Source organism: Emys orbicularis, chromosome 1 (genome assembly GCF_028017835.1).
Source record: "Emys orbicularis isolate rEmyOrb1 chromosome 1, rEmyOrb1.hap1, whole genome shotgun sequence".
NCBI lineage: Eukaryota > Metazoa > Chordata > Testudines > Emydidae > Emys > Emys orbicularis.
The window spans coordinates 163,510,058-163,526,883 of NC_088683.1; the positions used below are offsets into that span (position 1 = coordinate 163,510,058).

The following is a 16,826-nucleotide window of genomic DNA, read 5'->3' on the forward strand; positions in this document are numbered from 1 at the left end:
TTCATAAGAAAACCACATGTATGGGGGGGGATGGGGAGAGATTCTCAGAGTTACAGGACCTCAGAACTTGCCCTGTTTTATCCAGAGGTCTTTATTAGCTGCACCAGCAGCTGCTGAGCAAAAAATAGTAAAAAGTCCTGAGACAACAGAATGTCAAAACCCCCACCCTCAAACAGACATGCAGCATCTTCATTCTCATGACATCTTGAGTTGTGGGCGTTGATAATGTTAACTCTCAGTCTCATCACTCTTGGTCTTGTTCAGGTGATCAAAGCTTCTCTGAAGCATAGAAAGGGAACTCTTCAGCTGTGGAGATACAACCCCCAGTCCCCCCAAAGTATATAAATTACGCTGCTGCAAGGATAAGATGTAAATGTTTTATTTTTACATTCAGAATAATTCCCTCCCACCCTTTCATATTAACAGTAGTTTGCACTAAATCATTTATATTACAGCTGCTAGGCAAGCACAGTACTCAGCATAGACTGTCATTTCTACGTAGTTACAGAGCTGTCCTAAGTTCTGTTACCCTGCTAGACTATGCTGCAGTAGCACTGGCTACATTGCAAGAAAGAAACCATCACATTGTCATTTTTAACATAGTTGCTGCACGTGGCAAATACTGAAAGGAACACGGCAACAAGATGTGCCCTATAATAGAGGCATGATGCCTTCAGTGTGCTTTAAGGCACAAGGGTGAAGGCAGAAAACTGCCAGCAAGCAGAAAGGGCACAATATTATAGCAATTTAAAGCGTATCTTGACTTGCACAGGAAAAAAGTGGAGGGTGATTTTTTTTTTTTAAGATAGGAAATGTGAAATTCTCACTCAATATATTTCAATATTTAATTTTCTATGTTCTTTAAAAATACCATTTTAGCTATTTGGAATTAACTACTGTCAGAATGGTAGGAAGTTAGGAAAGAGGAGAGTCAGAGTCAGAAAGATAAGAAAAAAAATATGGGGAATCCGCTTCTACTTTATGAGATTTCCATCACTCATTGATAGAGATACTTTTGTAACTGTGCTAGAAGTGGTTAATATCAGATCAGCAGCAATTTATGGGCAGGGTACACCTGTGACAAGGAAGAACAAAAACTACCATTGTCTCATGTGATTTTCCTTGGGAGCATGGGGAAAGGTTGATTAAGCAGCTGACAGGCAGGAGTAGCTTGGAGCTTCTCCACAGTTTCTGTACCCAAACAGACTCTTCTATCCCATTTCTATGATTTATAAATAATTAAGTTTAAAAGGTTAATAGGCTAAAAAGTAAAAAAATAAAATCTTTCATTTGCTAAGCCATGGCTTCTCGATCCAGCGGTCTGCACCCTCCTTGTTTTTATAGCTAGATGGAAGTGGGGCAGGTCCCCAAACTTTTTCCTGTTATAATATAGGGTCATGGTATGGAAAAGTTTGAAAACCACACAGGGCCGCCCAGAGGATTCAGGGGGCCTGGGGCAAAGCGGGGGAGCTGCGGCGCTTGTACAGACCCGGCGGCCGTCCGGGTCTTCGGCGGCATTTCAGCGGCGGGGGGCCCTTCAGTCGCTCCGCGTTTTCGGCAGCACTGAAGGGCCCCCTGCCGCCGAAGACCCGGACTGCTGCCGGGCCAGGGCTCATGGGGCCCCTGTGGGGCCCGGGGCAAATTACCCCACTTGCCCCCCCCGGGCGGCCCTGAAACCACAGCGTTAAGCAACTGGAGGAGCCTGGAAAGGAGGAAGGACGAAAGGAATGATCCCACAAATATCTGCTCTCCCTCGAACACCCTCTAACAGATATTTTAAAAATGTGGAGTTTTTAATATAAATACTGAAATGGAGACAGAGCCAAATATCTGCACATTGATGCCACTGCAGGTGAAGCCAGCTCATCTTTACCTGTTGCCATCTTACATACACATAGAGCAAGAGGGATGACCAGATAAAAGCCTGTGGCACCCTGCACAAAAAAAATCCTCAGAGCAAATTGAGCAATTGCCCAGTGCTCTCAGAAATAAGAGAATGGAGCCATTCAAAAGCAACCCTATCTTAACTTTTCCTGGGTTCACAAATGCGCCAAAGCCACCTCATAACCAACATCAAAGGTATTTGATAGATGTAAAAGGATCAGCATGGACACTTGCTCTTTGTCCATCGCAAAGGGGAAATCACAGAATCGTAGAAACGTAGGACTGGAAGGGACCTTGAGAGGTCATCAAGTCCATTCCCCTGCTCTGAGCTAAGACCAGGTAAACCTAGACCATCACAGACAGGTGTTTGTCCAACCTGTTCTTAAAACCTCCAATGATGGGGATTCCACAACCTCCCTTGGAAGCCTACTATAGAGCTTAACTACCCTTTATAGTTTGAAAGCTTTCCCTAATATCTAACCAAAATTTCCCTTGCTGCAGGTTAGGTCCATTACTTCTTGCCCAACCTTCAGTGGATATGGAGAACAATTGATTCCTGTCCTCTTTATAACAGCCCATAGCATATTTGAAGACTGTTAGAAGGTCCCCCCTTTGGGTTTCTTTTTCCAAGACTAAAACAAAACAAAACAAAAAACTAAGCATATTTAAACCTTTCCTAGTAGATCATGTGTTCTAAACTTTTTATCATTTTTGTTGCTTCCTCTGGACTCTTTCCAATTTGTCCACATCTTTCTTAAAGTGTGGCACCCAGAATTGGACAGAGTACTCCAGCTGAGGCCTCACCAGTGCTGAGTAGAGCAGAACAATTACCTCCTGTGTCTTACACACAACTCCTGTTTCTACACCTCAGAATTATATTAGCCTTTTTCACAACTGTATCTGAGGTCCTGTCTACACTGTGGCTTGTAACAGTGTTTGAAACCATTCCCAAACAAGCTTACAGCCAACAGCCTCGTTTATGATAATCTACCAGCAAGACCAACACAGTCTCTCTACTATATTCAAGCTTAAAATGAAACCGACAATGGTCAAGGAAGTCTGTGGTCTCCCGATAACACCAGAGCTGCCTCACCACAACTTTCACCAAAACAAGGGAGCAAAGTTAGAAACAAAGATGTCATTGGAAAGGATTATCCATATCAAGAGGGGGGTTCTTAAGTGTCAGCCTAAATCACCAGTTTGTGAGATGCTGGTGCCTTTCCTGCCTGATGGTCTCCCACCAACAAGTGGACCAAATATTCTTCCACTAGGATTTGTAGTTCAAAGCCCCCGGGGCATCCTAGAACTTCACTGAGCAAGACAGGCTGAGTTTCAGCCTGAGAAGACTTCTTGTTTGTCTCCACTCCTGCATTGATTGCTCTTGGAAAGGCAGCCAATCCAATCTGAATCCAATTATAACATGAAATTTTCCACTGTATATCCAAGTCCACTCTTCTTACAAACACCTTTCATTTGGAAACAACTTGAAATCCAATGGCTGTATGATGCTTCCTGCCAGGACTTTATCGCTAGGCCATACTAGGATAGAAGCAAACTCAAATCTACCTGCCTATGTTCCCTTTTTAAGCATTTTAGTATGATATGCCTCAAGCTCCTGGATTCCCGGAGTTATCTATGCTGGCAGATATGATTTCTGCCTTAGCACGGGGTGATCCAAGGGAGCAGAACTATACATTATGGGAGAAAAAAAATTTAAAGGAAAATTTAGACAATGAAATTTTGCCATTTGTTAGATCTACCAGGCTGTGGAACAGTCTCCTAAGAATAGTGTTGAAGCCCAGTCATAGGAAGCTGAACTAAGCAAACCAATGGGGCACGTTCTCTAGGGAAGAATCCACCACTGGCAGGAGGAGGGACTAAATTATTCAATAGGTGTGCTGGGCTTCTAATTTTTATGATTCTTCAAAGTGCAACGAATATATCAAAGCAATGGTTTTTTTCTATTTCTTCTTCTGCTTGGCCAGTGCTCTAGGCAAACAGAAATACAGAGTGCTCAAGAAACAGGCAATTTGTATAGAAAGACAAATGAAGCCCGGCAAAAGAAAAGGGGCAAGGCCTGAAAACGTTGCCACTTTCTTTACACACCCTGCTGCAGCTTTATTCTTCCTGAAGACAGGCAGCCACAGACCGGCTCATTTATTTCACAGAGCAAGACACTTTTTAAAGGGGATTTTAAAACTTTTGAAAAATGACCTCTATGTTTTGTTTCCTCACTGCTACCTCAGAAGCAACAAAAGCATGTGTGGGGAGGAAGCCTACCTGTTCAAGCATTGCAATAGAGTCTTGCAGCACTCCCTTCACCTGCTGAACCTGTTCCTGGTCACGCTGAGGGATATCCTCTCTGGACACCATGTCTGGGGCTAAGCTGAAAAGGGAACACGATGAGAAACATCAATACCATGGAATAAATATCTGTACATCCATACCCAGCAAGCACTGGTCTCTACCTACACTCATTAGCACTTTTCAAGCCAGGACCACATTAAGACTGTGTACAGTTACATTTGAAACTATGTTACCACTTTCTTAGAGATGTTGCCTTAGTGCAATTGTATACACCGGACACTAAGAGGGAACATGCATGTAATTAAACTGAATTCCTCAGGCTTCTAAACAGGAGTAAATTCCTCCATATGAAGGAAAGTTGAAGTGATCTAGTTCTTCTACCAATCTTATATTGCAAAGGTCTGTCCTAGCACAAAATTAGAAGGATTGTCATTCTCTGTCCCTGCTAAAGTTTAGGTTAGATTTTGAAACTCTGTCTTTCACTGCTATGTCCAACAGAGGTGAAGCAAGACAGGTGTCAAGGTCTGCATTAAACAAATGGAAGAGGGGTAGCCAAAGGCATCATAAAGTCATGAACATATCAGCCCTCCCAATAAAATCCTTTAAATATAGAGATACCAGTTCCCAAATTGTCTCCTCCAAGTCAGATACACAAACCTGGTTCTTGAGAATCTCAAGTCCCTTTGCAAACATTGTAATGCATTTAATTGGATAGCATGTGAACAGTGTTTGAAGATGTAAAGCACAACAGAACTACTAAGTGTTAAATTACATCACACTCCAAAACTGGTCACTTCATCCTTTTAAAAAGTGAGCGGGACATGAACTTTGAGACATTTGTACCTTGCAGGGATCAGCAGAAAGGAGGAGGCTGTAATTCTGTGTAGATCTCCATGAGACAAGATGGAGAAATACAGCAGGGTAGACTGTGCGGAAAGGGGCAGGCTAATCCTAAAATGTCTTGGAGAGGGAGAAAGCCAGTGGTGCAATGTGAAGCCATTTGCTGGACAGCAGTGTTAACTGTAAAATGGCTACAAGTCACAAAAGTATTTAAAGATTTGCCTCCTGAAATTTGCTTGTTATGAGTCCAGTCCAAGCTATCAGGTTCTTATATCTGGATGAAGACGAGGAAGAATTCAGTCAGAAATTCACTCACTTTAAAGACTTCTCATCCTGAAGGTGGACCCGGTAAAATGACTGAGCTGCACGCTCTATCTTTGATAGTTTAAGGAAGAGAGTCACATTCAGCAAAACCAAGAGCAGCAAACTGTATAAAGAAAATCAGACTGGTTTAATCATTGCTTATCATTTTGCTTCTGCAGCATTACTAGGGCCATGATGGCCAGAATGAGTAATGTTCTATCCTCTCTGAACAAACCCTCAGGAAAGAACCTGAGAAAGCAACATGTGGGAATTTAAAGTATCAAGAGTATCTGAGTGGGATATATTAGGCTGTGAAATAGTCTTTCAAAGGAAGTGGTGGAAGTCTCATCCTTTGACATTTTTAAAACTAGAGTGGATGAATACTAGAAAATGTAGCGTACGAACAATCATGAACTAGCAGCAGCAGCAGACTAGTTCAGCCACTCAGCTTTTTCATTCTACATACCATGCAGTAATTGAGCTCCTCCCCTGGAGTCTTCCTCCCATTCCCCTGGATGCTGGGATCGCAGGGTGACCACCCTGATCCCTTGCCCCTAAGGCCAGCCCTGATTAGGACCCCACTGTGCTAGTGCCATGTAAACACAAAGAAAGAGAGAGTCCCCTTACAATCTAAGAATGATGAGCAACAAAGGGTTTTACTCTGAAGACTACTAAAGACGACTCCACTAGTGGCCCATATACCATAGGCTTGAGAAGCACTGGACTGCATGAATAGTCTTTTCCTGCTTCCATATAGGTGTAAATAAGATTAGCTCTCAGACATCAGTCAAATTGTGGTTTAACATCAGTGAGTACTTACAAGATGCTCAATACCACAATGATGGCTGTGGTCTTCCTTGCAGCATCCCTTTTCCTTCCTGTAGGGCATGGAAAAGATCAGGTTAGAAATGCTCAACATTAATTCTCCTAAATAGGAGTCTACAATGCACAACAAGTGGTGGATTAGATGGCAGCCCCAATGGACAGACACACCAGCTGTGTGCAATTTGGGATGCCCATTTATGCACATAACAGAAACTATTTCTCTATCCATCCCAATGGAGGAATCAGCTGGAGAATCCAGTTTACATGTCCATCTCTTATGCTAATGCAAAGCAGTGCTGTGAAGTATGTTCCTGAGTTAGGCCTGTTCTACACTTAAAACTTAGATTGACCTAGCTATGTTGCTCAGGGGTGTGAAAAATTCATGCCCCTCAGAAACATAGTTACACTACACTAAACCTTGGTGCAGACACTGCTAGGTCGGCACAAGAATTTTTCCATCGACCTACCTACTGCCTCTTGAGTGGGTGGATTTACTAGAATGACAGAAAAACCCCTTCTGTAACTGTAGCAAGTGTCTACTCTACAGCAGCACAGCTGCAGTTCGGCTACGTAGACATACCCTTAGACAAAGCAGCTCCCAGTGGGTACTCACTTCCACATGCCTACCCGATCACATTGCCAATGCCGCATATCAGTAACCATTCCAGTTTCTTTTCTTGTCTATCGCACCAAAAATCAACCTGGTTTCAGTAATTATCATCCTGCAGAAAACACTTTAAATTCAACTGAGTGCAAAACCGCTCCCCGTTGGACACCTTTGGGAATCTGATATTGGCATAGGGCAGGATGAAGTGTACATTTCCTCTCAAACTGAAAGAATGTCACCCACCACCACCGATTGGTTAACCTAGTATTGTGTAAGTTACCTGATCTCCTACAATAGTTCCTAACATTGAGATTTCCTGGCCTGGCAAAGGGACATACATTCAGGCTGCCACATGCATGGAGACAAAAGCACTTGCCTGGAAAGCTGGAGCAGTGGTGGCAGATTAGGAATGTGGGAATTAACACAATTACATATGCTACTAACCCAAGCTTACTCTGGTATTCTCAAGGGCTTTTTTCCTGGTTTGAAGTCTGTGTTCTCAGTTCAGTGGTTACAATTTAAGTTGTTTCATATAAGTCAGAGTTCTCTGGCACTCAGTGCACAAACGTTCCTCTTCTCTTTCAAAGTAGTTACTGTACGCCATGACTGATTACAAGTCAATCTGTCATGTCTAGTGGCAGGAAGGGGCAATAGTGCTAGCTCAGTTTCGGTGCCCCAGAAACGACTGAAGCAGCCAGGAGATTGAAAAAGAAGTCAGTTTAATTAAAAATACAAAACAACAAGAAGATTTAGGATGATTAGTCCAGGGGGCAACTGTAAAATGGTAACCGTTTCAAGGACTGCATTCAGTTACCTGTGTAGTTAAAGTCCAAAAATTAAATGCTTTGGGATTTTGTGCAAGTTCTTAAAATCAGGTTGCATTGCTTTTCCTGTGCAAGCTTTGTGCTGGGTTTAGAGTTACCTTGGAGCAGAATACATTATAGATTGCACTTGAGTTCAGCAGATGCTTGTCACTGCAAAGAGGATCAGACATGCGCCAGATCCTGTATATCCAAGCTTTAGTAATATAAAATAAACATTAACTATTAATCCAGCTGTCTTTACCTAAATGGGTCTAACAAATACACATAGTGGCATCACATTTGTTCTGTCTTACTAATTAAACACCCTCTCTAACACACATGTTTGGACAAGCAGCTGAAATAGAAAAGATGCTGCTATACCCACCTACTATGTTGCCCTGGGACTCTAATCCAATGTCCCCGGAAGAGTGCTGTGAAGAACGCTTAGGAAGCAGCTCTGCCACATTTCGGTGTAAATTCCGTCGTCTTCTTCTTAGGGCAATAAGTTTCCCAGGATCTTCTAGAGATTGGTTTATTGCATATTCTTCCATTAGCAGATCTGATTCTACAGTTGAAAATAAGTATTTATTTTTCCCTTCGCTTTTCAAATGGAAAGTTCACCTTATCTGGCTATGATAGAGACAATACTAGGCAAGGCATACAAATCAATAGAGGCTGTTGTCTTCTAGAAAATATATATGATACATAAGAGATTCCTTAAACTGTGTACCATCGACTTGTACTAACATCATTACACTCGATACTTTACAGGTATGAAATATATACTTTTCCAGCACAGTACAGCTTAATGTATTTGCTAAGCACTGTTGCTTTCTTTCTCATAGCTACAACCAAGGAAGCACTTTGATTTAAATGGGAAATCAAATTAATGGATTTTTTTTTGTATCCTCACACCTCCTTCTTGGGAGCTGACCCCCATCCCCTGGGCACAAGACTATTGATTGCTAAGAGGAAAATTTTTGTAGGAGCCCTTTGATAACATACTGGAAGCACAATACAGTGGCACCCCAGAGTTAGCAGTATATTGACCTAGGGGATCCTTTGACTTGAAGGAGACACAAAGAGAATCTCACACTTTGTACATTTATTTCTAGGAGAATCAGTTTCATGACCACTAAAATTTACCAGATCCAGCCACAAAAAAGATTTCACCCTGTTACTACAAAAAGTAAATCCTCACCAAGTTGTTTGAAATTCTCCTCTATCCCGCTCCAGGTGTTCTTCTCAATTAGAGACTTGATGAGGCCCCATGGCTGCTTTTTGTATTTCACATCTGTGGAAAGCCTGCAACAGCACAGAATGGAATGGTAAAGTGAGTGATAAATGGTAAAGTTAGTGGCTGTCTATAATCCAAAACAGTCACTATTATAAATAGGTAAGACATTGTCAGTTGGCAGCACTCACACTGAAAAGATAGGGATTAGACATGGGTAAAGAAAAACTGTAAACTGCCTTGCAGCTAGAGCTCTGTGGGAACTTGAAGTTCCATTTCACAGGACATTCCACAATTTCAAAATTTGCTTTAGTTCCCAATCGGAATTTGTAATGTTTCATTTCGACTTTGACTTTTTTAATATACACCTCTACCCAGCTATAACGTGACCTGATATAACACGGGTTCGCGTATAGCGCGGTAGCAGCGGGGCTCCGGCGGCACTTTAAAGGGTCCGGGGCTCCGGCTGCTGCGGGGAGCCCCGGGCCCTTTAAATCACTGCCGGAGCCCTGCCGCCGCTACCCCGATATAACGGGGTTTCAGCTATAACGCGGTAGGGATTTTTGGCTCCCCACGGGGAGAGGTGTAATTTAAAATAAATTTCAAAACAAAAAAAGTTAAAATGTACCTTTCTGAAAATGTCAAAATGGAATGTTTTTGACCTTATCAAAATGCTTTTTTCTCCCCCAATTGTTTTAAACAGACTTTTGTTGAAATTAACACGTTCCCTTGGGAAGTTTCTGGTTTGATGAAACAGAATTTTCCAACAGAAGAAACTTTATCAGAAATTTTTCTACCAGCTCTAATTATAGCTCAGTGTTACAAATGGTGTTACATGGTGTATTTGCTATCGTCCAACACATACACTCTACATGCATTGCTTGTCTATCCCTCTCCCCTTGAGATGCTATGATCACCATATATCTATATAAAGAGGACCAGAGGAGTCTCCCTTCAGAGCCAGTCAATGCTGCTTTGTAGGCCAGGTTTACACTACAGACCTATATCAATATAATTGTATTGCTCAGGAGTGGGAAAAATCCACTCCCCTGAGTGATGTAGTTATACCGACCTAACCCCTTGTATAGACTGCATATGCTGATGGGAGAGCTTCTCCCAGACATAGCTACTGCCTCTCAGGGTGGTGAATTAACTATGCTAACAGAAGAAGCTCTCCCGTTGGTGTACTAGTGTCTTCACTAAAGTGCTGCAGTTGCGCTGCGGTAGCACTGTGCATGAAGACAAGTCCTTACATCAGCTAGAAAGGTTGCTCAAGGCATTCAGTTTTCCCCAGGCAGAGAGTTCACCTGTTTCCCTTCATACTCCCAGTGGCAAAGATCCCAGCCTAAAATCATACCCAGGTTTCCCACACAGCAGTGTTGAGCATTAACTGCTACTAGACCTATTCTCTTACACAGTGTGCTTCAGCTCCAAAAAGTGACTGTAAAAATGGTATTAGGAGGGTTCATGTTCATTATCTCTCAGTGATTTTCACATCAAATGTGCTCAGTTTACAAGATGATTTTCATGACTCCCAAGTCTGCAAAGTCAGCTTGGGATCCGAGATTCAAGCTGGTTTCTCTTTCTCTTGAGCACCATCACCACTAGTAGAGGGGGTGCAGGCCAAATTCCACTTTCACTTACACCTGGGCAATTTAATAGCTTCAAGTTATGCCTTTGGCAATGACAACTGTGCAGGAGCACGCACAGATGTAATTTGTTGGTACTTGGTAAACAATTTCATGTAGAGTTCCCAAGGAGGAGTACAACCCAGCTCATTCTCTTGAAGCTATGTTGGCTGTGCAGGTCACAAGAGTAAAACCTTATTTTTGTCACTAAAAGCCAACAGAGCTGACTAATACTTGCAGGAAACACATACAATGAATAAGAAGGGGCCATTTTTACATATTTCTCACAATGGAACCACACTTCAAGGGAAGAAATTTGTGCAAAGAAATTCAACTTTCCCATGCTGTAGGGACCTCTTTTAGTAAACACACCTCAGTGCATACAACATGGCTCTCCCGCCCCACCTGCTGCACACCACTCTGGCTCACCGTAATCTGCATTTCTGATTGGATGTGCGGGTGATGAAGTATCTGTTCACAGTGTAGAAGTAATCATGGTATGGGACATCATGTGTCAGCACCTCTGCGTCTACCCGGTAAGACTGACCTTTCTGGCTCAGTTTATTCAGGATCTACCCATAAAAAAAAGAAGGGGGAAAAAGACATTTTAAATACACAGTCTCAGTTCTCTTTCCTTCAGTCTTTGGGTTCATCATGCCAGCAAAACTACCACCTAAAAGCTACTGGCAGTAGGGAAAGAATCTGAAATAGTTTGAGAAAATGAGACAGGTGGAGAACTCATGGTGGTCACAGATAGGGGTCGGGGGTTGGCAACCACTGTCCTTCCCACATTGCCAAATGGGAGAAGGCTCCTAGTTAGCTCCCAGCAGGACAGGATGGTTTTGGTATGAAAGAGGAGAACCACTGGTCTAGAACTCTCAGCATGGGCCTGGGGACCAGGAACTCCTGAGTTCTAGTCCTGGCTCTGCCTCTAACTCACTGTGTGACCTTTGAATAGTCATTTCACTTGACTGTGTCTTAGTTTCCTTGTCTACAAAATCAGGCTCACACTTACTCCCGCAAGGACTGTGGGGAAGAAGTGAGGTTTACGAACCTCTGTGAAGATGAAAGGCACCACATAAGTGTTTATTAAAGATGAGGAAGGCAGCTGACCATCATCACAAATGACACATTTAACTGCTGAGCCACATTCAAACTCCTAAACTCTGCAGTGTGGTCATCACTGTAGCAGATACTGAAGTGAGGGTTTCTCTTACTCTGGCACACATTGTGAATGCACACAGTACCTGCTTTTCTGTTGCAGTTGTGTACTTCCCAATGAGCGGATTGTTAATCATTATAGTGTAGGTGAGGGTCCTCAACTGATTGCCACTGCCATCCATATTCCAAGGGGTCGATACAGCATCTAGTCATAAAATGTATAATTATTAATGTCCAACAATTTACAGGGAGCGGTCTCAATCCTTAACTTGGTTGAACGTAGTTTCAGGCTAAAGGTCTGCTCCTCTCCTTCATGAGATCCTGTATGTTTACTATGTAACGCAATGTAGAATCAGCTCATGTTACTCACTGAGGGATGCCAGAGAGCCTGATTCTCCCTTGCCTTGCACACCTTGTCATCATTCACACCTGTGAAATGTCAGTGACTGCAAAACACCATCACTCTGGTTGGAGACCATTTCACACCAACTCTGAATAGGTGTAAACAAGGACACAAAGGTAAGGAAATGGAGAATGGGGCCTGAGTGTTTAGAGGTCAGAATTCGGAAGTGTGTTGGAGGAGGAGGAGGTAATACCTCCACACACACGGTCTTGTCACTTTCTGCTTGTAACTCTTTTCTTGCTTTTGGACATAGGAGTTTTCCAGTGGAAAGGCAAGCCTGGAACCAATCCAGATGGCTGGTAATTTACAAGAATAGGGAAAAGTGACAGAAGCACTGGCCAGTATTTCTGGACTCTTATGTCTGCTAGATGCTAGAAGAGCAGAATAGACCATGGGAAAAATTAAAGAAAGGCTTTAAATGAAAAGCTACACTGTGTTCCATCTGCCTAGGATGGAGGTTATAAGGTTCATTAGCATTAGTGAGATAGCTCTTGCTGATTTGCCTTAAAATCTGACACTGAACAATTACTCTCTTTTGGACTTTATCTTCTGTTTCTATGATCTCAATAAATAAAATTTACTTGCCCAGAAAATTAAAGCCTGTGAGTGTTATTTAGGAGGATGCAAGGATTTATTCTACGTGCAAATTGTATGAACTTTACTATTACTTGAATATAACATGATTTAAAAAACAACAACTATTGAGCCAATACCCTAATCAATAAAGCAGAGACTTTAAATAATTTAATATGTGATTGATATTAATGTTACAACATTAATATGTACTGTGAAGGTTCTACTCTGAAAAGTGAATGTAAAGAGGGTATTGTTTCTGTGTTCATTGTCTCTAACTCCAGAACAAGCACACTCATTTTATAAATAAAAAATGTTTTTCTGACAGTCCTGAACACTCACCCTCATATCTAAAAGTCAAGCTCATTTCTTTTTGACTCTTGTATAAGCATTATTATTTTACAGCACCAAAAATATGCTAGACAAAGTGCAGCACAGATAGAAAGATATGGTCCTTGCTCCGAAGAAATTAAGATTTGATATTATCTAGGACATAATGAGTGGGGTTAAAACAATAAAGAGGGTGTGGGGTGAGGACACACATAGGTTACAGCGATAAAATCCATGAGGTTAATCAATCTAATCTTGTACACACCTTGGTAGTTCAGTTAGATTTCTTTTCATTTTGAAGAAGAAAGGTTTTGTAAAAAAGATCCTGCCATTATTACTCCTGGCCAACCCTATTACCGTCACATTCTTCCCTCAGTTACGCTTGTGCTAGCTGTTGTCGTCAGTGAGGTAGTATAGATGTAACTGATTAGTCCTGTCACTGGAACATAGCTAGCAATTCTGATGCAGTAGGTAGAAGAGACTCCAGCTCATTGTCCTAGAGCTGAACTTGGCAAAAAGAAGTAAAAGTGTAAACACTTATTACTTCGGTCAGAGCTTTGAGTCTTAACACACACAGGGAGAAGGAAAGGGCCAGGTTTACGTAGTCATTTTCAAAGCAGAACCTTATCTTTAAAAGCAGGTTTAATTCCCCCTTTATGGGGGGAATCTGTTGAGCTTTGGTTATTCATCTCAGACGACATTAACACTTCTCTCACCAAGATTGAGAATGTAATTTTTTCTAGCATAAATCTTTACATGAATTGAAAGGGGAAACTATATTACCTACTATATTCCTGGTGTTGAGAAATCTCTGCATGAAATGGGAATTGGTGAAAAGCATTTCAAACATCTTGTCTGCGCTGATATTGAAAACTCTATTAATAAAGAGTCTCCCGTGCAGGTCATTCTCAGGGACAGTCTCCTTGGCTGATAAGGAAATGGAGAGGAACAGGTTAAGGAAATGGATGGGACCCATCATCTGCCCACAGTAAAAAAGACATTTTAATGCTTGATCCTCTGTTGTGGCTCAACCAATAATCAAACATTAATCCACACTTCTCTTCCACTCCCACAATCCTAACAGCACAGTATTTACCATTATGAGACAGCCCAGAGCTGGTCTTTCAACCAGTCCCATCCACTATCCTTTCACCAATACTTTTCCATGTAGAAAGCCTCAGTTGGTGACAATCAGTCCCTTTCAATAGCATCACTTACTCCTTCAATAACATGGTCCCTGTCAGGTTAAAAATCTTTCTTAAATGCGTTACCAGCCCTCCTAGACCCATCTGAGGGGATTAGAATAGAAGGAATACTATGTTATTGATTTACTTGACACTATTTACTCTAGGCCAGCTGTTTGCATTGTATACATCACTCAATCTGGACAATGTAGTCAGGGTGGTTTTCTAGTCCGGTTGGTTTTCAGCTTGCCATACTCTTGCAGGATGCTACAATGTTTGCTGTGTAAGTGCTGCAGGAGACTACTTGTAAAACATATTTCATTGACTTTTTTTTTTTTAATTTGGAAAAAAAAATATTGCCCCTAACAAAAAATACCTTCCTCACCTACCATGTGTCTCTGTATGAAGGGGATATGCTCCCACCCTGTAATCCTGGGTCGGGCACTGGTACCTGCCCTACCCTCATCCCCCATTAACACAGAGCTGTGAGGAGATGCTTTCTCCTGCTCCCGCATCCACTGTCCTGCTGTCTCTATGGAGCCCCAGTGCTGCTCCACTGCAGAGTTTCATTCTTTAGCTGCTGGGCTACTTGCTTTTGCCTTCACCCTCTGCTCAGGGCCGGCTCCAGGCACCAGCTTAACAAGCAGGTACTTGGGGCGGCCAAGGGAGAGGGGCGGCACCTGCGGCAATTCGGGGGCGGCAGGTCACTCACTCCCTCAAGGAGTGAAGGACCTGCCGCTGAACTGCTGCCGCCGATCGCGGCTTTTTTTTTTTTTTTTTTTAATATATTGCTTGGGGCGGCAGAAATGCTGGAGCCAGCCCTGCCTCTGCTACCAGGCAGGAATGAGCTTTTGAGGTTTCAGATGTGATAGCGGGGGGGGAGGGAGGGGGTTCCTTTAAAGGGAGGATGGTGTCCTTGGCAGCTCATAATCTATTCTCTACCTCCCCTCCCCCATGCCCGCCCCCTGAGAATGCTTTCAGCCAGCTAGTATTCTAGTCCTGTATCTGTCCCATTCAAAACTTCCAGTTGTGATACGCAGACAAGTGACCCAAAACAAAAATCACCTTTATGATACCATCACATTTGCACTTCTGGGGTCCCAAATTCAAAGTTGAATGCCCTATTTACATCCCAAACAGGAGACTAAAATAAGGTTTACATAAACACATGCACTTCTCTTCCTGTGATATGTTCTGATTACAAAATATGCTTTTCCAGTTGTAAGTACAGGGTGGACCAGAAGATCAAGACCATGTTTACAGAGATGCCCATTTAGCCAACCAATTCTGTAAAGTGATTACTCCCTATGGTAAGAATTTTTCTGCACTGGAATACATTACAAGGAGCCAGGACGTCAGGGAGTGTTTACAGCCTACACAGTGACATTTTCAGTGTTTACTATGGGTAGAGTTCCACGTAAATGCCATCAGAGCCCAGACTATGGGTGAGCTTTACATTTATCATGTTAGCTTATACAGCTTTAACATCCAACTCTAACCTGCTTCTTGCCTTTTGTACTGCCTATTTACCATCCTCATAGAGAGAGAGCAAGCTTTATACAGTTTGGTATAAACATCCATTTTGAACAACCGGGTGCCAGCTGATCTACAGGGAGTCAGATACTTTATTTTAACATCTCCCAGAAAAAAAACCTACCTAAAATTTGTTGGTTTGTCTGGGTCTATTCACACAGCAGTGGGGGAGAAACACTTTTACATGTGATTATACAAACCCAGTAACTTTGTCAGAGATTTGGGGGCAGAAACAGTACGACTGACTGACTGACTCTCTCTAATAAATCTAGTATATATATATATATATAAATAAATAAATAAATAAATAAATAAAGGGACACTGTCAATGTTAGCGGTGATTAATTAAGGATGATATAGACCATTTGAGGATTCCTAACCAGCATAAGTGATGAGTTGTTATGCACCAACAAATTTTAGGTAGGTTTTTTTTCTGCTCTTCCAGTCCTGTGCTGGACCATGTAGTGATAATTTGTCATAGGCACATGCCCCCTATGTGGACACCAAACTCATTTTACTAACATCCTGGATCAGGCTTTGAAATAAAGATTCTACAAGTGAAAAGTTAGTTTGCTAGCCTAATGTATCACTCTAGCTCCTCAGTTTTTAAGCCTGTAAGGCAAGTATATGGAGTGCAACTGCATGCATATTTTGGCCTGAACAGATTACATGAAAAATAAAAATTACATTGTATAACCAAAACCTAGCGTAAACCCATCACCTCAAATGTCCTGGTTCAACTTGGAGACAGCATGCCTGATTCTCTGGTACCCTGTACTTTATGTGCTCATTCACACCAGTGCAAAGTGAATATAAAATGCTACCACTTGGACTTGGTAGCATTTGCAATACTTTGCACCAATGTAAATGACAACAGACTGTGCTGGACAATGCGGAATCAGACCCATTACATTATAAGGTTTCCTATAAGGTTTGCTGCACAAAATTAAATAAATAAATTTTAAAAAAAGAATAAAAACCCTAATCCCTCATCTACAGGTTAGACAATTGGGAAGACATTCAAAATCTAATTGCTCTCCTTTCAACCAATGCCTCAGCTCAAATCCCATTAACTCCTAACAGCAGAACAAGAAACCCAAAATAATACATGCCAGAGCAACGAACTCTGAAGAAGCCAAACTGACAAGAACAGGGCATATCAAACAAATGAGAAATTGATTTCCACTCCAATGGAAAAAATATATCAGCCA

General features: G+C 42.0%; 1 protein-coding gene across 1 annotated transcript in view; it reads right to left on the reverse strand.

Annotated features, from left to right (window-relative positions):
• Window positions 1-228: 228 nt before the first annotated feature.
• Window positions 229-16,826, reverse strand: part of GRAMD1C (GRAM domain containing 1C) — an 82,822-nt gene continuing 66,224 nt past the window's right edge. Inside the window, exons 10-18 of the mRNA XM_065418494.1 lie at window positions 13,682-13,825; window positions 11,679-11,797; window positions 10,861-11,003; window positions 8,771-8,874; window positions 7,955-8,134; window positions 6,155-6,212; window positions 5,348-5,458; window positions 4,165-4,270; window positions 229-306 (exon numbers count right to left, since the gene is read on the reverse strand). Coding sequence (XP_065274566.1) covers window positions 229-306; window positions 4,165-4,270; window positions 5,348-5,458; window positions 6,155-6,212; window positions 7,955-8,134; window positions 8,771-8,874; window positions 10,861-11,003; window positions 11,679-11,797; window positions 13,682-13,825 — 1,043 coding nt within the window. The remainder of the gene's footprint in view (window positions 307-4,164; window positions 4,271-5,347; window positions 5,459-6,154; window positions 6,213-7,954; window positions 8,135-8,770; window positions 8,875-10,860; window positions 11,004-11,678; window positions 11,798-13,681; window positions 13,826-16,826) is intronic.